The following is a 22,298-nucleotide window of genomic DNA, read 5'->3' on the forward strand; positions in this document are numbered from 1 at the left end:
TATCAATTTCCAAGTATTTAACATTTGTCCCAAATACCAATTCCTCCTAGGACGGCCTTGGATCTAGAATGCTCGAGCAGTGCCCTCAAGTCACCATCAAAGTGTCAAGTTCGTTTCCAATGACGATTTGGTTACATTCAACAGGTTACATTCTATGTTGAAGAAAGCTTCGCAGTGTGCTCATCACCTGGGCTCTGAGTCAACACCGTCCCATATGGGTGTGTTCGATTTTGCATCTGGAACAGAGGCTATTAAGTTTTATATATATATATATATATATATATAACTGAAACAAGGTAACAATTAACTGAGGAGGCGAGCAAGGAGTAGCTTGGATGTGGTGGACGGCATCTCGACGAGGATAAAGGTGGCCGGCAAGGGTAAAGGTGACCGGCGAGGATAAAGGTGACCGGAGAGCTCGCGACAGAGATGGACGGCTGGGGGAATGAAAACCGCTGGTGAGACAGATCCGTAACCTTTGAGAGAACTTGCTGTCGGCGTTGATAGAAGCAGCGATGCAGAATGCAGACAGGTGGTTCAGTAGGAATGAGCTCCGTTCCGATCATGAGGAAACGGTAGTGGCCTATCGCCGGTGCACCGGCGGGCTTAGCCGGTAGTGACAGTCTAGGCCGCTGCGGCGTTGGCGGCTTATGCAACTGTGGTTGTTATGAAAAATAGACCAATCTTAAGTTTTGACATGTTCGTGCAAGCCCAAAACTTTATGCAAATCGCTATGAAGGAACTCCAGAAGGAGTTCTATCAGATCTTATCCATAAACCGAGTTTATTTGGATCCCGAATCGGTCTCTGCCTGATCCTCCCTTGCCTCCACATGTTCCAGCACGTCCGAGAACGACGACACACCTGGTGATGAGATCCGAACCACCAGCGACTCCATCTCAGAGGCCGAGCATGTCTCTAACACGCCCAACATATGCAGGTGCGTACAATCGCCCACCTTCAAGCCTACCTTTCACCAAAGTCCCGAGCCGAGGCTCTAACAAGGTCATGAGTGACTCTGAACCAACTTGCAATTGTGCAACAAGCTTGGCCAATGCAATTTGGCTGCACTATCGAAGCCTCTCGTTAATTTCCTCAGTGACAGTATCCCAATAGGAATTGGAATTACTCATACAAATAATCGAACCATATTTTATTACTGTCAGTTCTTGTATTTCGGCAAGAAGTTCTTGAAAACATCATCCATGGGACAAGACACTGTCAGTCTACCATTGACATTGTCCTTTGTACGTACTTCCAGCATTCGGGTTCATTGCGCTCGGTGCCGGGAGAAAGAGCTTCAGCCTCCGGCGATGGCAAGATCTTGCCTATTTGGATGATGAAGATATTGCACAAAATCTCATGAACTAACTTGAAGAAAACGGCATCGACCATGCCGTTATTGGAATATCATGAATTGACATGAGGAAAATGGCATTGAACTTGCTGTTATTGTCCACGGCTCCGAAGTCGATTTTACGACCTTTGAGATCCGAGATGTTGAAGAATCCAAATGGGCCAGACGCTGAACCGATGGCTTAGAATATGACGGCAGCTAGGATGGTGCCGTTAGTAATTTGGTGGAGCTTCTTGGAGCTGAAGTAATCCAGGAGCAAGTGAAAAGATAGAACGTTTTTTTATTGTAGAGACAGAGGGGTGTTTGGAGAACAGATCTGACATCCCAATGTTATTGACGGTGCAGTCGGTGAATGTCTCTCGGTTGTTGATATAGCAGCGAGGTGTGTCACCGTCAGATAATGATTGAACGTTCATAATTGTGGAAACTCGGCCAGTATCCGAGTAATATTGTGTGCCTGGAAAGAGAGAGAGAGAGAGCTAGAGAGAGAAGACAGAAGGTTTCTCACAATCTCTAGCTTTCCTTTATTCTGAGAGATAGAAAGAGAGTAGAGTGGACTAGAAAAATCCACTTTATGTTCTGAAAAGGCTGGGTTGAAACCCCATCTGTTTTTCTGATGGGTGCAACACAAATGCATTGGAATTCTGAAAATCCATTGGAACGCCTCCGATTGCTTTGAAGAGGGATCTAGCCGTGTGAGGAGCACGAGCTTTGTCCGTTGCTGGACTTGTAATTTTTAATTTCAGGTCAGGGAATTCGTGAATGCATCATAACTTGCTAACTTGCCAAAGTGGTCCAGCCGGAGCGATGTAGAATGTCGCCATGGTGGTGTTGCCGCTGGTCTCATGGTGGTCAGATATACAGATATTGATCACCTTGTGTTTCCTGATGCTGCCACCTTTTGATTGCACTTCTTCTTATGCAAAATTCAATAACCCATCACTCATGGGAGAAATTTCTCTTTTCAGGTTTAGCACGTTGTGTCTCTGAAAACCATATGTTATGTTCCGTGGAACACGGGGTTGGATCGTCAGAAAATCCCACCGGCCAGATCTGAGCCAGATAACTAATCCCACCGGCCGGATCTGAGCCAGATAACTAATCATTCATGGGAGTATATTTCTATACGGTTCCCACAGACGGCGTCAAAGTGTAGGTGCAAAATTTCGCTCAACCAATAGTGATTGAGAAAAATAAAGCAACTCACTCAAAAAACAATAAAAATAAATAAGAACAGTGTATAAAGAAGCGTAAATTGCTTGATCCTTTTATTGGAGGTCTGAGCCCCTATTTATACACAAAAGGGTGGTCGAATTAAGATAGGACTCGCATTGCTTGTCCTCCAATTCTTCCTATACAGAGTTTCTTTACAAATAGAGCTTTCCCTTTATATAACTTTCTATACGTATTACTTGCCTTGTACAGAACTTCCTATCATAGAATTCTCCTTTTATAACAAATCCTCCTACTGATATGATTTGTTCACTCTTGGATAACTGGGCTGAATGTACCTTGAACCGGTTGGGCTTGACCAATGAGCTAGATGTTTAGCACATTGGACTAATAATCTCTTAACTTGGGCTTTAATGGGATTAAAGACTAAATAACATTAGTATCGGGCTTATGAACAGTGATCTTGGACTGGCAGCGTTCTTAATTTGGGTTTGAGCGAAATGGGCTTTATAAACTTCCCAAGGATAAGTTTATATTTATGATGACTTGGATTTGTCTTATGGGAGGGAGATTTTTTCCCTCCACAGTATGTAAATGGAACGAACCGTACCGATTCCACGGTTCCTCACCTATATATTTTTACCGGATAATTCTAAAAAAAATGGAATTTTGTATGTAAATGGAGTATCATGAAAGGCATACTTGGACATAGAAATTTTTTGCAAAATAACCCAACTACCCTTTCTCTCTTCATATGTCCATGTGATGGCCTGCTCTTTTGGGGTTAATGCGCACAATTCCCCATCAACACCGGCAGCAAGGAGTGCCGAGGAGCGTTTCTGACCAAAAGGGCCGTTGGGTCATAGATTGACAAGTCTACTCCTTAACCCTTTTATGGATTTCAACTCTAGCAACAGACGATGCTTTGTCCATGGATGCCAATGAAAGTTTTGCAGCAGCCAGTAATTGCTTCGCTGAATCCTTATCGATCGCTCTGCTTTTACTCTGTTTTCGCCGATTCTCCTCCATCACTTCCTTCAATGTTCTTCTTCTCAGATGAGCCTCTAGGGTTGAAAAAAGTGAAATTAGGGTTCGCATAGGGAGGGCATTTGTAGAGACAAGTGAAATTGGAGCCGAAGCAGGAGAGACGAGAGATGGCAAGGCAGTCCACGCACATGAGCCCATCTTCACCGTAGCTATTAAAGAAAGAGAAAGGGCAGTTGGGTCATTTCGTAACAAATTTTTATATCCGCATCAGCCTTTTATAATTTTATAAAAGCCCATTTATTTGGAAAACTGAAATTTGATTTCATCTTTTTTTGTCTTTTACCTAAAAAATTTATTTTTTAAAAATTATCTCTACTTTTTTTTTCTTTTTTCTTTTTCTTTTTCTTTTTTTTTTCGTGTTGTTTTGTTTTGTTACTTATTTGAAGACTTTGAACGCATAACTAAAACAAATATGAATTAAACAAAAATATTAAATTAATAGCGGACAAATATGAATTTACAAATGAAAATTAACATCATAAAATCGGTACAAAAGATAGAAGTCCTTGCCACATTGTCCCAAACAGCTCATATACAATTCATTAGGAATGTAATTAATAATATATATTAATTATTTAGGAAAAAAAAAATAATAATAATAATAATAATATATTAATTAGAAGTGGAAAGAGGCACTAGTAGAAATGAAAAGAAACAAGCAGATTGATTCTGCCTTATCTTCTGATTCTGAAACAGGGCCAGGAACATAGATGAAGTTTGTAGTATGTAATTAATAATATATATATATATATATATATATATATATATATATATATATATACACGGTTTCGATTCCTAACGGTTTCCACAGATCTGAAACCGAAATTGTACCACGATCCCAGATTTTCAAAACTGAAATCAAAATCTAGGTTCGATCCGGTTCCACTATTTTTTTTATGCACCCATAGAAAGAACAATCATTGATTGAAATATATATATATTATGAAATAACAATGTTTGGATTACCAACATTGCCATAACGATTCAGAGACAGACCGTATGGGACTCACACCGTCCTGGATCAATAATTGTTGGCGCAATGTCGACAATACATGCAATTGGATCTAGAACTATGCTGGGCGGCACATGCAATTGACCTAAAACTATGCTGGGAAGAAAATTCTGGGTTAGGATTGGAACTAAATTTTGGGCCTATAGATTCACAGAAAATTGGGCCAGCCCATTTTTTTTTTCCAAACTTTGTTGCTTATCCAAGCCTGTGGTTGCGTATCAAGTCTCGCTCTTTTGTTCGTCTATCTATCGTTCTATGGTGATTATGATTCACTGTAGCTGCCTCAGCCTGTCAGGTGTTGACAAGCACTACGGCAAAAGTGACATTGAGAGAGAATGAGAAAATTGAAAGAGGAGAGATTAAACAATTTGATTAAAACAAAAGAAAATATAAAAAAGAATTAGAATTTCATATGATTCAACCATATGAGGTACTAGAATGTTGTAAAACTATGATTCCACTTCAAATTTTGTTCTTAATGTTAGTTTACAAAACGACTCCCCTGGTAAAAGGGGACTAAGCATATACAACGCCACCCAAGTCAAAATTGAGCCGACATCGAAAACGTTCACGATGGGTGGTTCTCGATAGAGTGGTAGAAAAATAGATGGAAAGATAACCCAAAAGAGACCCAAGAAGAAATAGTACAAGTCTCACATGATTAAAAATGGCATACTTTCCCATGGAATATGTTATTTATATCTCGTAACCAACTCATCACACACCTGACCGGGATCATATCTTTCCATGGAATGACTTGCAACAAACAACTCAATAGAGACTTCGACGTCAAAATATTACAATACATCCGCAACAAATTGTACAAGATTCGCGCACTCATACTTGGCAGGGGATGTAGAGAGAAGGCATAAACACGAAACCTAGATATTTTTTTTTATAGCATGGGGTGAGGGAATAGAGAGACAAAGCTAATGTTTTTGGGGTTTAGGTCTTGACGCTTGCCATTTTTATTTTGTAATTTGAAACTTTTTTATAGGGTTTAAGATTTGGTGTCACCCTCATGAAAGGATCCTTGTTCTTAATTGATTGGGAAGCATAATTCTACAAAGACCAACAGATCAGTGGCCTAGCAGTACCAAGTCCCTACTTTTCAAAGAGAGGTCAGGGGTTCGAGCCTCAGTGGAGGTATGTATGTGTGAGTACCCAACTAAGGAAAAAAATAATAATTCTACAAGGAAAACTTCAATGGAGTTGGTATTTAACCCTACTTTTACAAGGAAAAGAAACACTTAGGTCTTGTTTGGCTGGGTTTCTTGTAACCTCAAAACGGGCTTCCAACCCCAAAAAGTCATTCGCCAATAATAAACAGTGTTTGGTAAAATTTCTAAAAACGGACTTTTAAAAAGTCTTAGTGGTTTAGAAGCCCGATTGACCAAAACCAATAAAACATGCTTCTTAATTAACTTCCCGCAAGTTACATATTTTTTTAAGTAATAAATGTAAAATTCCTATATTATCCATTATTTAACCTATTTCCATTTCTAAATTTGATTGCAAACTTTTATCTTTCTATTTTTGTATCATCTTCTTCCTTTGTTATCTACACAAAAAATTAAAAATAATAATAATAATAATAATACTGAGCAAAATTTCACAGAACTTTATTGAAAAAAAATATTACTGAAAAACGATACAACAAAGGAAGAACAAAAATATTGAGGAGTTGCAAAAAAAAATACTATTGAATCCTATTTGACTTCAAAGTCTGAAGAGTTCCAAGATTTATGAACTCTCATCCTTAATTCAATCCTATGTAGAGTTCTAAATAAATTTTCTTTGTCTCTAATATATATATATATATCTATATATATATGTGTGTGTGTGTGTGTGTGTGTGTGTGTGTAATTTCTTTTTTCTTTTTTGAAGGCTACCCATTCCGCTATTAAAGTGATTTACAGTTATAAATAAGAACAAGAATGGAATATTTTTGCTGCCATCTTTCTCTTTCGTTTTATTTTTCTTTCCTTTTCTTTTTTCATCTCTTTCAACTTCCATCTTATAGTCAAAGAAAAAAAAAATCTACCATGTAGATTGCGTTAAATTTGTGTAGCCAGATATTCACTATGCCAATTAATTATTGTTGCATCATTAGCAATTTCACTTCATTACTTTAATTAAGAATTTTTTTTTCTTCCCTTCTTTGTACATTCCAATTCAACTCTTTACTATTATTCATGGTTTATTATTAAGAATATAATTGTCAAGTTAAATTATGTTAATAGTTAAAAGAGCTTCAAAAAATTTACCCCTCAAACAACTTTTTTGTTTTAAATTCATTTTATCAAAATGCATTCTAGTACTTTTCTCTACTTCTCAATATGGAAGGTGAGAATTGGAGTTTCTTCAGGGGACAAATGAGTTGGTGAATTTCTTGCTACTAATAATTAAAAAATATTAATTTCTTTTAAAAAACTTATTTACTACAATTTTTTGAAAATAGTAAGACTACTGCTTTGTTTCGGATTTATAGATAAATTTTTATTTTTTTTTTGACTGTTTTTCTGAATTAATCTTTTTAATTTTTACGTAAGAGTAATTTTTTGTTTTGCTTTGTTTAGGATATATATATATAGTCAATATATATATATATATATATATATATATATATTGAGTGTTTTTCTAAATTAATCTTTTAATTTTTACATAAGAGTAATTTTTTGTTTCTAAGGACAGTTTTCATACTAATCACGCCTTACGAGATTGGAAAAAAATTAGTAATTAAACTTCCTTAATATCATTATTATTTTCTCATTTGCCTAAATGAAGATAATATATTCTCCTGATTCATCCTTTTTTTGTTTTTTTGGAGGGTAAATTTATAAAGAATGGTAGAGGGGATTCGTAGGTTTAGGGTTTGAAGGGCCATGAGAGAGTTGCAGTAGGTCTTGACGATAGTGGTGTTCTCAAGTTTTTGAAACTCTTTTATTGGTTTCTAAAGAGGTTTAATCCAAAAGGAAACAGAATACAAAGAAAAACCTCACAAAGTATGAAAAGAAAAAAACAAATAATATGTAATTTTTTTTTTTAAAAAAAGAAAATTTATTTCTAAAAACCGAGATAAGTACTATTTGCTTCAAAAAGAATTATTTTCTATAATTTCTTTGCCTAAGATAATTAAGGATTTTTCGTTGTCTTATATTATTTTTTATCCGGCCATGTAATAAATAAAAAAAATTTCCTTAGCGTTTATATAATAATTTTTTTTTGCCTTTTTTTCCTTCCTGCATTGTTTTGCAAACATTGCGACTGAATCACTATTATTGTGTCCAAGCAGTCAGCACTCCTTTTATTTTTTTGTTTTTAAATCTAGGACTGTAGTGATTTATTTTTAAGGGTTAAATGTTCAGATACCCGTGAAGTTTGAATATATAAATTAGAAGAATATATAAGTAGAGTCACGTTCTTTTGTTCTACGTGGAGTAAGAAAATTAATCTATACTTTTTATATATACTTTTTTTTTTTAGCGCAAAACCACTCTCACCATATTTTTAGTTTCATATTTAATTTTATTTAATTTTACCATTTCACTGCAATAATATGAGAATAAAATTTTGTTAATTATCTTTAAATGTTTCTTTGAAAGAAATATCTTTACAGCTCACTCCACCTGTCTATATGTTTGAATATATAAATTACAATATCATAATTTTATTAATTTATTTTTTCATTTTCTTTTAACGGCTTCTTTGTTATTTTAGTTTTTCCTTCATATTAATCTTAAACCCCGGGTTTATTGGTTAGAAAAAGGGAGAAATTTTTAATTTTTCTTTAAATTCAATACCCAATACTATATTCAATAAAATAAATAGGAGATTGGAAATAAAAGTCTCTGCTGGCATCCCTTCTTCATTACATTGTAGGAACAAAACTATCGGATGAATCCATATGGAAATATTTGGTACATGAAGCCATTATATGATAAATATAGATTTTAATATATATATATATATATATATATATTAGTTTTTTTTTTTTTTGATAAGTTATATATATTAGTATTATTATGAAATAAAAAATATATATTGAAAATAATTCTTATGTTGTAACTTGGAATAAAGGTTTCTTTGTGAAGGAATAGAATAACAATTTATTTCTATAAAAAATATAAGAAGATGGAGATTTAATCAGAAATATAACAAATTATTGCAGAGTTCAAAGAAATGAAATTAAAAAAATCAAATATTCTAATTTCATCTTTATCGAATTTCAATACTTATTATAATAAGGGATACGGGCAATTGGCATAATTCAATTGGACAGGTCCACTTACTCTCTTTTTTTCTTTTCTTTTTTTCCTTCTTTTGTTATCACTTCTCATGGTAGAATCTTGTATCTTTAACGGCTCTTTTTAACAATAGTAAATATATTTTTTTGAAAAAACATAATTTTACTTTATTTATTTTGGAAATGACCAAAGTGAAAATAAGTTTAAACATTTTTCTAATATTTTTCTTCTTTTTCTTAATACCATTTTTCTATCAATTTGGGTTTTCTTTATCTATGTCTCATTCAATGAATCAATATCTAAACACGAACCACTCATCTTTGGTTTCCTAATAGTTCTAGATGTTAAGAATAATGCTAGATAGATAGACATTTTTTCAGTCTTGACAATTTATTAGAACAATTAAGCATTATTGGCCTTATTTACAACCAAAACTATATTTATCAAAAAAAAAAAAAAACCATCAAATATCAATTTATGTACCTCTTACCGAAAATATTCCGGGCCGGACTTGACCCAGCCTTTTATTCTCTGTATTTTGGGCCACCACTTGTCATAACACCACCATCAACAACCCGAAAATGATAGTTTAGGCACTTTGCGCCATGGGTTGTTATTTGTTTATGGTCGGTCAACTTAGTAATTTTTATCATTTTAAAAAAAAAACCTTGTTTGAGTTAAAACTTTAATATATATATATATATATATATATATATATATATATATATAAGACTGTTGTTTACTATTATAATAATGTATTAGGATTTAATTATTTGAAAAAAACTTCACCAAGTCGGTCAACTACGATTATATTAATTTGGTTGGCCGGTTGAAGCAGTATTTTTCTTTTGGCATTGATTAAAACTAATCACTCCAATTAAATTAGTTTACATTGTGTAAAATTAATCACTCCGGTTAAGTATTAGTATATGACTATTTGTATATGTAAATTATTCATTTACAAAAGAATTCTTATACATTTTAAATTTAAATTGGACATCACTTGTGATATTCAATTGTATTCAAAAGTTCAGACCACTCACAATTTTGGACTTTATAGCACAAATTCTTGAAATTTGTTGGTCATGTGGTCACACTGCACAAAAGTTACAAGAATAATGTTTAACCAAACACGAGCTAAAAACAAAGTATGCAGTAAGGCCCGGTTTGGTTGGAGGGTATTGGAAAGAAAAGAAAATAAAATAAATGGAGGGAAATCAAATATTGTGTTTGATATGAATTTTTAAAGCAAAAGAAAGGAGAAGTCAAAAGAAAATAAATTGTATAAGATGTGTTAGTTTTGTTAGCCTTCCAAATATTGTGTTTAGTTTTTTTAATAAAATTTTATTAATATCAAAATTTTCTTTATTTTTATAAAAGACAAAATCTATGAAAAAAAGTAAATTCACTAAACTTTCCTTTCCTTTTCTTTCTTTTCTTTTCTTTCCCAAACATGATTAATATCATTTTCTTTATTTTCCTTTATTAATCAACCAAACTTAACTATATTATTTCATTTTCTTTCTTTACTTTTCTTTCCTAACTAATCTTATCATTTCTTTTCTTTTCTTTTTTATTTTACCAAACATAACCTAAGAGTTTGGATTATAAATGTAAAAATATAAGTTACTTGGTATTTAATTTGTACATTTGTATAATTATGGACTTCTAAGTTGATAATAGGAATTGACTGCTTACATAATTTTACTGTCATGACACAATATAATTTGACATCAATATTATTTAATTATCACTTTCTTTTCCCGAAGGTTGTCATATCAAGATTTGTACATATATATATATATATAAAAGGATAGGTTGTATAATTTGTGTATAATTATGGTTGATAATTGGATTGACCGTTAGTAATAATTTCACTGTCACGACACAAAGTAATTTGACATATTACTATTTAAGTATCATTTTTTTATTTGTCAAAAGTTTTGTCATACCAGAGTTTATACACATAATTTCCCCGTCACAACATAATGTAATTTTACATACATAAATAAATAAACCAACTCTTCCATGAAACAGATAAACACATACATTGCTTGTGTGACCTAATAAAGCTCAAAGTCTTGAGCTTATATAGGAAGAAAATAGATTTTCAGTCATCTTCAGACTTCAATTCTTACAAAACCTATCATGTGCTAGTGCAAAAGCCCCACGTTAAGGTTTCCACTGCAGGTTTCTTGTATTCCTTTCATACGCAAGTATATATATATATACATATATATAATATAGTAGTAATATATTATATACAGACACATACAGCTATCAATTTCTTTCTTGCATATAATAACAAAAATGTTAGGTTTTCATTTGCTAATTGCCAACCGAATTGTAAACCGGGCGAGGTAATGTCAGATTTTTAGAGCACCCAGGGCTCCAATTGCTGCGTCATTCCCGGTCTCTTTCCCTTTTTTATTATTTTTATTTTTATTTTTATTTATTATTTATTTTTTATTTATTTTTCTTCTTTTATATATAGTATAGTTATTTATGATAATGTGAGTACAAGAAACTAAAAATCAGGAAAATATTAATCCAATCAAGTCTACTTGAGAACCCAATTTAGAAACCACATAATTGCAGATGTTCCATTCAAAATGAACTAAAACTTTAAATAATTGAAAACTTAAATATATATTTTATTCCCTTGAAAACTTAAAATTCAAACAGGTAAATAAAACCTTCTCAATTGCAATTAATACTTGAAATTAAACCTTTAAAATATTTTACTCCGTTATACTTATTTTTAATTATAGTGCCGGAGATCAGAAGGTTAAGGAGTCTTATAAATATCATTTTTGTCTTTTTATTTTAAAAATACACTATTGACTCTACTTTAATCTAGTTCGGCAAATAACCCATTCCTCAGCGAATAATAAATATGTCTGTTACTCTCTCTCTCTCTCTCTCTCTCTCTCTCTGTGCACCGTTTAAGAAGAGGTTGATCTGTTCGGAGTTATTTTCTCTCTCTTGATTTTCACAGCAATAGGCAAGTTTCATCTAATATGGACTCTCCCAGAAAAGGTCAGCATTCCAAAACTTAGTTGGCTTCGTTTCCAGTACTATTTGGCTCTGTTTTTTTCCCTCTGCTTTCTATTTGATGGTATTTTATTTTTTATGTTGTTAGAAGTCAATCTCTGAATTTGTCATTGTCTTGGTTTTGCCTCCAGTTCAAGCCGGTCTGGGTTCTGTGAGATTCATGCTGTTAGGCACAAATTTTGTTTGTTCCTCTTATTTGTATCAGACTTTTTGAGAGAAGTACCTGATTTGCCTTCCTCCTGGCTTACTTACACAGATCTCTCTCTTTCTCCGTGAGTTCAAGTCATCTCAGAGTTCTCTCTTTTCTCTTATTTTTCAGTGTTTTTTAATGGGTATTTGATATTGTACTTGTTTGTGATTGAAAGCCCCATTGCCGGTCTGGTATAAAACCCTAGAAATTAGTCCCAACTGCTCAAAAAACCCATCTTTTCAAATTCTCAATTTCTAGTTTCAATGATGATGGTTTGTGGGGCATTTAAATTGTTCATCTGGGTTTCATTCATGTTATCTTTGTTAGGCTTTTCTAGTGGATTTAATCCTGCTGATGAGTACCTAGTAGACTGTGGATCACCCACCAACACTTCTGTGGGTGATCGTGTATTCTTGGCCGATAACTCGGCCTCAAGTTTCCTTTCGACCCCTGAAAACATTTTGGGGAATACTTCTTCAAATTCCATCACATCATTTGATGATTCGCAGCTTTATCAAACGGCAAGAATCTTTAATGGAACCTCTAAGTACACCTTTCCGATCAGCCAAAGTGGGCGGCACTGGATCCGCCTTTATTTCTTCCCATTTGTGTATGGGAGTTACAATTTGAGTTCGGCAAATTTCTCTGTTTCCACCCAAAATTATGTACTTCTTACCAATTTCAATCCTCAAGACGCTTCTGTCAAAGAATTCTCAGTAAATGTTACGTCAAGCACCCTTGTAATCACCTTTGCTCCTTCTTCGAATTCGTTTGCCTTCTTGAATGCGTTGGAAATTGTATCGGTCCCTGATGCGCTCATAACTGATGATGCCACTTCTGTAAATCCATCCGAGAAATTCCAAGGCCTGTTTATGCAGGCATTGGAGACGGTTGCCAGGGTGAATATGGGTGGACTGACAGTCTCGTTTAAGAATGATACATTTTGGCGAACTTGGGTTCCTGATCAAAGTTTCTTAGTACAAAAGAATCTCGCTACAAATGTATCAAATGTCAGAGCTGTCAAGTATCCTACAGATGGGGCAACACCAGATATTGCTCCCCCTGCTGTCTATGGTACTGCCACTGAGATGAACTCAGCGGATGATCCCAATAGCAATTTCAATGTGACATGGGAGTTTCCTGTGGATCCAGGGTTTCAGTACCTTGTTCGGTTTCACTTTTGTGATATAGTGAGTATATCTCCTTACCAGCTCTACTTCAATGTTTATATTGATTCCTGGAATGTTGCTCCGGACCTTGATCTGAGTGCTAGAACACTTGGCATTCTGGCCACGGCATATTACATGGATTTTGTCACAGTGTTAGCAGATAGCGGTAAACTTCGTGTAAGCATTGGCCCATCCTCCGTTAACAATGCTTATCCTAATGCCATTCTTAACGGACTGGAGATTATGAAGATGAACAGTTCCATTGGCAGCCTCAGTGGGGCCTCTGTGGTGTCTTCCTCAATCCCAACCTCCAAGAAGAATGTCAACGTGATAGTGGGTGTGAGCATCAGTTTGTTTGTTGTGGTGGTGTTGGCCGGCATTCTGTTTTTTATGTACAGAAGAAGAAAACTTGCACGTCTTGAACATTCAAAAACATGGGTTCCTTTATCCATGAATGGTGGCACTTCCCACACTGTGGGAAGTAGATTCTCTGATGGAACAACTGTTAGTGCTGGTTCTAACTACGGGTATCGCTGCCCTTTTGCTGCTGTTCAAGAAGCAACAAACAACTTTGAGGAGACTCTGGTTATTGGAATTGGTGGTTTTGGGAAGGTTTACAAGGGAGTTTTATCGGATGGTACAAAAGTGGCTGTTAAAAGGGGTAATCCACGGTCCCAACAAGGTCTTGCCGAATTCCAAACTGAAATTGAGATGCTATCTCAGTTCCGCCACCGCCATTTGGTTTCCTTGATTGGGTATTGTGATGAGAAGAATGAGATGATATTGATTTATGAATACATGGAGAATGGGACCCTCAAGAGTCATCTCTATGGCTCGGGTCTTCCCAGTTTGAGTTGGAAGGAGAGGCTTCAGATATGCATTGGTTCAGCCAGAGGACTTCACTACCTTCACACTGGCTATGCAAAGGCAGTTATTCATCGTGATGTCAAGTCTGCAAACATATTACTTGATGAGAATTTTATGGCTAAAGTTGCTGACTTTGGGCTTTCAAAGACTGGACCAGAGATTGATCAGACTCATGTAAGTACAGCGGTGAAAGGGAGTTTTGGGTATCTTGATCCTGAATATTTTAGAAGACAACAATTGACAGAGAAATCAGATGTGTATTCATTTGGGGTGGTTTTGTTTGAAGTTCTTTGTGCAAGGCCTGTAATAGATCCATCACTCCCAAGGGAGATGGTGAATCTAGCTGAATGGTCAATGAAGTGGCAGAAGAGGGGGCAGTTGGAGCAAATAATAGATCCTAATCTTGTTGGGAAAATAAGACCAGATTCTCTTAGAAAATTTGGGGAAACAGCGGAGAAATGCTTGGCCGACTATGGTGTTGACAGGCCCTCTATGGGAGATGTCTTATGGAATCTGGAGTACGCACTACAGCTTCAAGAGGCAATTCTCCAAAATGATCCTGATGAAAACAGTAGTATTGTCATTGGCGAGCTGTGTCCACTGGTCAGTGACTTTAATCCTGTTGATGCAAGTGCTTCAGCTGCTCAGTTTGAATTGTCAAACGTAGATGAACTTTCAAATGCTTCAATGAGTAAGGTGTTCTCACAGTTGGTGAAATCTGAGGGTAGATAATCGAATGAAGATGGTATGTAATATGGGTTGAGCTCCTCTTTGGTTAACGTCTTTCTTGTTCATCCTCACCAACCACTGCTCGCCGCATCAGGGTGCACAAAAATGTTAACTGGCATACCTTGATGTGGCTTGCTGCAATTGCCCATTAGCTGAAATTAAGAGGGGTTGTGCCCATATTATGTGGCTATTCATTAGTGTAGGCTTCTATAAGAGACTAGATTCATCACTGTAGGCTTCTATAAGAAACTAAATTGTTGATGGAGTTTTTCAGCAATCAAACTACGTCTGCATTCTGAATTCTATTCAGAAGGGGTGAGGTTTAGCGAGTTTATGCCGTCGATTTTTATTACAATGTTACAATGTTGTTGTAAGTTGCTTTGTTGTGTTATATCTTCAATTATGTTAACTGTTGGTTTTAATAATGCATCTTCTTCTGCTTCTGCAACTGCATTTGTGCTTCTTGACCGTGATTGATAAGTTTCTTCTTCAATAATAATAAAAGGTAGGGTATGATGACTTCTTCTCAATTATTATCACATCATGTTTTCGTCTTTTTTGGGGGTACAATATTATAAAATAAAGATTAGGGCAATTTTTTTTTTTTTTTAAGAAGTACTCCGTAATTATATTGCAAAGGTTTTATTTTATTTTATTTTATGGGGGGTGTGGGCCCAACATGACGTGATCGTATCGTGATGGAATTATTGGAACTCACAATGAAAGGACCCTACGGAGTAATATTTTTTAATATTTTAAAATGATGGTTTATAATTTCAAAAATATTATCTCCAGCGTGTCAAAAACATTATGAATAAGCCATTTAATGATCAAATTAACTGCGCACTTGCAGAAAAACATTTACTACTACTATTGGAAAATGATAAGTGTGGTAGGCATCATTAACCACCCATTCTGGACATGGGGCTTTCTGCAAAAACAGTACAACATACTTAAAACCTTCTAACCGTACGTTGGATTTAATGTTTTTTTTATTTTTTTGGTACTTTTGCTTGCTATTCAATTAAAGGAGGAATAAATTAATTAATTAAAGGTCAACACAGATCCATATTAGTTCATAGTGTTATGGTGGAAAAAGAAAAAAGAAACAGAAAAAGAAGAAGAATTTGAAGAAGTAGAAGGGGAAAAAAAGAGAAAAAAAGAAAGGAAAGAAAAATGACAAATTTTAGAAGAAAAAAAATCAAAGTTTAATTTAAAAACGAAAGAATAATTTTTTTTAAGGAATTTAAAGAGAGAAAAGAGAAAAGAAGAAAAATATAATTAATAATTTTAGAAACTAATAATTTTAAGGGGCATTAACTTAAAAAATTCATATATTTATGCATAATTTTTTTTTCACCATATATATTTAATGCGTGGGCCAGGCGGGGGCATGTGCTGGCTCCGCCCATGCTAATTGCAGTCCCATCAGTAACTAAACTAGTTTTCTAAAATTACTAAAAATAAATTATTATTGCCACCCAATTATTTTTTGGGTCCGTCCCAGAAATTGAGCCCAGTTGGGAACTAGATTGAAAAAATTATTCACTCTGATGCATCAAACTAAATAAATAATAATCAATTTCTCGTTTGTTTCTGGTTTGTCGTTTAGCTCCGCAAGCATCATCAATGTACATGCTACGTTGACAAATGTGGTCCACACTAATATAGAGTTATTTTCACTCTTTCCTGTGCTAAGCCGCCATGCTCTACTCGAGGATTATTATGTAAATATATAAATTTTGATGTCATACCAGTATTAATGTGGTACACACAGACGCAGAATATTGACGAGGACATGTACACTAATCTTCACTTCAAGAAAGACTGAATTTTAACCAATTTTTTATAAGAAAAGACAAGATAATTAGTAGTATATAATATATATGGCATTAAGCCTACACAGATTTGATTACTGGGTATTATTAATCTTCTGAAATTAAAAAAAAAAAAAAGCAAATTGAGAAGTTTTGTGATCAACTTCTAACCACATCAACCACCTTGGTGGTACAAGATAGCAACCTGCGAAAGATGAACAAGGCGGCAGCACATGACACCTCCTTGGCCCTCCCAATCACTGCACACTTCCGACGACGACGAGGACGACCACCACGACCACCGTGAGACACTTGATTTCTTCTATGAAGAATTAGTACTCTCTGTCTAACTCTGCCAAGACACTTTTTGATCCTCTCAGACGCACTTTCTTTCCTCGTAAACGTGTAGCTTTTAAGATACAAGCGCCTGCACGACACACTGTCCACCACCCTATGGTTACGGCGGCCGTTAGAATTCACTGAAGACTCCGGCCACTGGTACAGGTTGGCGTTGGTGGCCCGAACCGGGCGGCGCCATCCGGCGTCGTCCACGCCGGTTGATCTGCACTCATAAGCCATCTTTGCTTGCGAGTGGGTCTGATTTCGTTAGTGGGTTCTCTATATACTACTATCAAGGAGACCTTAGAATGCAAGAAAAATAGAGAGAGAGTGGGGCGGCGGATGTGTTGGGAATTGGGACTTTAGGGCGTCATATGTTTATACTTTTAAATTGCAATTTAATATCAATTTGAAAGTTACCAAAGGTTCTCTACCGTGGACAAAGAGTGTTAAGTGAGTGTATTTTTTTTTTGTTAATAAAATAATAATAATTTAAAATTTTAATTACAAAAATATAATTTCTTTTTATACCATTAAAGCTAAAAATAGTCTTGGCAAATAGTAACTGGTTCTTGGTGTTGACTCTCGTATTTTTGTCATTTAAAAACTAGGAATATTAAATACAGTTGCTCGAGAGCTAATGTCCTTTTATAGTCATTATTCTTATTGGCTACTTTTAAATTCATTAATTCTTTGTCTTCTTATTTAATAGGATACCAAAAATATGTATTTTTTTAAGACAAAAATACAGTTCCTCTTTTATTCTTTTTGCTGTCTTGGTTGACGTGTACATATATATATATATTTACTTGCGTGTATATATGTATAAATAATTAGGTAGCCTTTTATTATGATAATTATTCCTTATCAAACTTTCCTTTACCTTTAAATTGTAGTTTTAATTTTTATATTTTTCGTGAAAACATCCCATAGATTAAAACTCAATTTCACGATTTTATTTGATTAAACTTAATTTCATAATTTTACATTAATTAAAACTCAATTTCATAATTTTACATTAATTAAAACTTACAATATTAAAGATCCACATTTAATGTGTATGTATGTATATAATACAATATAATATAAGGTTGGCCTGATATTATATGTGACGTAGTATAATATTATATAATATAATAGAAAGAATACATAGGCCTGAATACATTCATAGAGTAATGTTGCCTCAATCGATATATATGGAAAAAAATCTTTATTAGTTGCCAAAAAAAGGGGCTTCGACCTTCCAAAAAAAAAAAGAAAAAAAAAAAAGAAGGAAAAGAGGAATACTACTAGTAAAGATTAGCTATATATATATATATATATATATAGACACACACACACACACAAATACATACACAAATACCATATGAATAATGAGAAGAGAGAATAAAGGTTTAAAAAGGATATTTTTGTTTAAAAAAATTGTATGTTTTTAGTGTTTTATTAAATAAGGAGACAAGTAATTAATGAATTATAAATAACCAATTGGAACAATGGTAAAAAGGCAATCGTATTCATCTTTACCTTTTATTTTTTTTTTATTTTTTTTTTAGAGAAACACCTGAACAAAGCATGCCTCACACGTCTCACCAAAAATTTTTACTTCCCAAAATGCTTCTCCCCAAAATGACAGTCTTACTGGGAGATTGAAAAAGCATACAAATAAATGATGATATGAGGTACAATGGCTTGAACATGTGGCTTTTAAAAAAATAAATAAATATATGAGCATGTGGATGGTTGCTTCTTTTTCATGAACAAATAAATTACTTTATCTTGTTAACCAAAAATAACTTAATAGCCACGTTAATTTTTCATGAACAAATAAATTAGTTTACCTTGTTAACCAAAAATAATATAATAAGAAAAATATATATATAAATTTGAGTGACTACGAAATCAGATCAATATTAAATTGAAAACATATAAAATTGAGTCGGCAAAAAACAAATAATATATACAATAAATATTAGATACATTTTTATTATTATTATTATTATTATTATTACAACTTCAATTTTATATGTTTTTTGCCGGAACAAATATATATATATATATATATATATATATATGAAGTCAAGTATATTATATATCATGCAAACTTCCCGAAGAAAACAAAAGGTATATTATCATGCATATTAAGCTTTTATCTTGATTTTATTTTATGGTTTTTACATGGGATATCTGACAGTTCCTTTGTGATATAAAATAGATAAATCTAAGAAATCTCATCATAGATGGCATCCTCGTACAGAGTCTCTTTTTGTTTTCCCGTAGTATTTACAGGGGGCATGGATGTCTGCTATGTTAGAATATTGGGTTAATTTTTGTCACACTCAAAATAATTTTTTCGATAGTAACACCGTTAAAAACATAAGACAATATAATTTTACGCACACAAATAAAGAAAGGCGGAAGAAATCATGGATATAAATGAAGTAGAGTATATCTATTAATAGAAATATAGGAGAATACGTGAAGTTTTACCAATTCCCACAATTATGGTTAGATATATATTTAATACGGAAGTAATAGAGGGGGTAAAAATGTGACATAAGGATAGAAATTAGAATTTGTAATAGAGAGTGAAATGAAAATTTTTAAAATAAATAATATTCTTTTGGACACATTAATATTAAATCTCCTATAAATAAATAAATTAGTAGATAAAAGAAAATAAAAAAATTTGATATATAAATAGATACATTTGTCTTATTCAAATAAGTTGCCGAAGGCTCCACTGCCTGAGTGGAGGAGGTCGTCTTTGTCCAAGCAGATTGCATCAATCAAAGACATGATGCTAAATGTGAAATGTCTCTTATTCAATCTCATTTTCTCCTCCGATTGGGCTCTAATAATCTAAGAGGAAAAAAAAAAAAAATCTGCTACTATGACTTGAGCCCTTAGGCGACTGCTTAAGTTGTTGAAGGCTCCACCAGCCCTAGTGGAGGAGGTTGACTTTGTTCAGGAGAGATAACATCAATCAACGACATGATGTTATATGTGAAATGTCTCTTAACCAATCTTATTTTTTAAATAAATTATATTTTTTTGGACACATTAATATTATATCTCCTTCATTTGGGGTCTAATAAAATAATAATAATAATAATAATAATAATAAACTATGACTTGAGCCCTTAGGCGATCGTTTAAATTGCCGAAGGCTCCATCGGCCCTAGTGGAGGACGTCGTCTTTGTTCAGGAGAGATTGCATCAATTAACGATAAGATGTTATATGTGAAATGTCTCTTACCCAATCTCATTTGAGTCGATCTAGAGTCATTCTCTTTATTTTTATTTTTTTAATTTTTAAATAAAAATACGTATTCATTTATAATTGATTCACATCAAATATAAAATAGTAAACGTAGCGGGTAAGATGAGAACATAAGAATGGACGTTTTTTTCTTTATTATTACACAAACAGAGCAAACAAAACTCAAATTCTTTGATTAAAAGATACAAAAAGTTTTATCGGTGTGATACAGCGGGTTGAGCATGTCAATTGTTCTACGGTTTTGGGTAAAACATGAGCATGTGAATTGTTGCTTCTTAACTACCTTTAACTTTTCATGGAGAAATAAATAACTTTACCTTGTTAACCAAACATAACACGGAGAGGAAAAAAAATAAAATAAAATAACAAACAAACAAACATTGTGATAATTTTGAGTCACTACGAAAACACATCGAGATTGAAATGAAAATAAACACATTACAGATGATGATAATTTGGAGTCACTATTAATTAATGATGATGATGATATAGGTGATAATAGTAAAGGAACAAAAAGTAATTACACATATTTCCTTTACTAAATCCCAAAGTGGTCCTGTATTAACGCGAACTAATCCTGATTAATTATTACCTTAATAGCCGATTATATAATTATCATTCTTTAGGTCAAATTAATTTAATCCCATAAAGCTCATAATAAAGCGATTAGTGATGTCCATATTTATCTCTCACTCTTAATTCATAAGCAAAATACCCTATGGTATGGTTTTATTCACTTTCGTGAAGTCCAATTATTCCTAAAGCGGAATAGAATTTTATCGTTCTCTGGGTCAAGCATTTATTACTCTAAACTTAGTCTACTCAGTGAATATATATATATCTATATTAAGTTACATATTAATATTTTTTTATTCGTTGGCTTAATAGGTAGAAAGTCTCTCCCAACAGGTATTTCCATTCTCCTAATTTGTCATAAAATAAAATAAAATTTTATGAGAGCCATATTTTTTCATCAATATATAATCAAGTTAAATAAACTTATGCAAATGTACTGAATGGTTCGGTTCTCCTCGTATTCGGGAGCTCATAGAGTCCATCAGATAAAACATGTAAAATAACTTGTCGAAAATTAATTAGTAATTTATTTTTGTTAGATTTTAATATATATTTTTTTCATAAATATTTTATTACTTCCAAACATCAAAATAATAAAATAATATTTTTAAATATATATTTTACATTCAAATAAACGGAACCTAAATAAACTTATCAAATTTGTTAGGCATATTAAATAAATAAAAAGGTTAATGTCTACTCCATCACCATGACGACAATTTCTTTAACAAAATAATAATTAGATTAAAACAATACTTGAAGCATAATATTAATAGAAAAGTTCTGAACTTATCTTAGTAATATTTTAAGAACGTGACAAGAAAGATATCCGAATTTAATAATTAGATTACTACTTGCATATAATTAGATTCGGTTTGATTTTGTTCGAGTCCATTATATTATGATTCTAAGACTCTAAATTGTGATTTGTACCAAAGCCAAGGGTGGAGTGGACTTTAGCCCACAAAAAAAAATAAAAATTATTAGAAATAATTTTAGTCCAGTCCAAAAAAAATTTGTTTTAATAATATAAACCAACTCCGTATTAAATTAATACACTCCCTTAGTCCATTATGCATTTTTTGACCCGTCCTTTACCAAAGCCCATCCTCCACTCCACGTGAGAAATACTCCATGCTTTATTACCATTTTCTCTTTTACTCCACAACATAACAAAATGAAAGTACAAACAAAGAAAAGAATTAAATTGAGTCTTAACTACGAGAATTGAAAAGTGACCAACCATACCAGCTCCATTAATTTTGGGTTTTTTTTTTTTTTTTGCAATTTTAAGCAACTGATATATAAAAGGAATATTAATTAAATTAGTGGTAAATAGCCCATGGCCATAAACAAGCAAGAAGCCCAGACAAAGGAGCACAAAAATTGAATGATACTAATATATTATGTTAAATTTTATAAATAAAATAAAATTGTCATTT

General features: G+C 33.2%; 2 protein-coding genes across 2 annotated transcripts; one reads left to right on the forward strand and one right to left on the reverse strand.

Moving 5' to 3' along the window:
* Window positions 1-11,710: 11,710 nt before the first annotated feature.
* LOC132269500 (receptor-like protein kinase HERK 1) lies at window positions 11,711-15,292 on the forward strand. The gene is made up of 2 exons (XM_059770704.1): window positions 11,711-11,874; window positions 12,021-15,292. Exon 2 carries the CDS (start codon window positions 12,343-12,345, stop codon window positions 14,845-14,847), a length of 2,505 nt encoding a protein of 834 aa, XP_059626687.1. The 5' UTR covers window positions 11,711-11,874; window positions 12,021-12,342; the 3' UTR covers window positions 14,848-15,292.
* A 1,363-nt stretch (window positions 15,293-16,655) lies between these two features.
* Window positions 16,656-17,374, reverse strand: LOC132268425 (uncharacterized). The gene has a single exon (XM_059769273.1). It carries the CDS (start codon window positions 17,238-17,240, stop codon window positions 16,821-16,823), a length of 420 nt encoding a protein of 139 aa, XP_059625256.1. The 5' UTR covers window positions 17,241-17,374; the 3' UTR covers window positions 16,656-16,820.
* Between the last annotated feature and the right edge of the window lie 4,924 nt (window positions 17,375-22,298).

Source organism: Cornus florida, unplaced genomic scaffold, assembly GCF_030987335.1.
Source record: "Cornus florida cultivar Cherokee Brave unplaced genomic scaffold, ASM3098733v1 CherokeeBrave_3.0.0_Hap2_Chr08, whole genome shotgun sequence".
Classification (NCBI taxonomy): Eukaryota; Viridiplantae; Streptophyta; class Magnoliopsida; order Cornales; family Cornaceae; genus Cornus; species Cornus florida.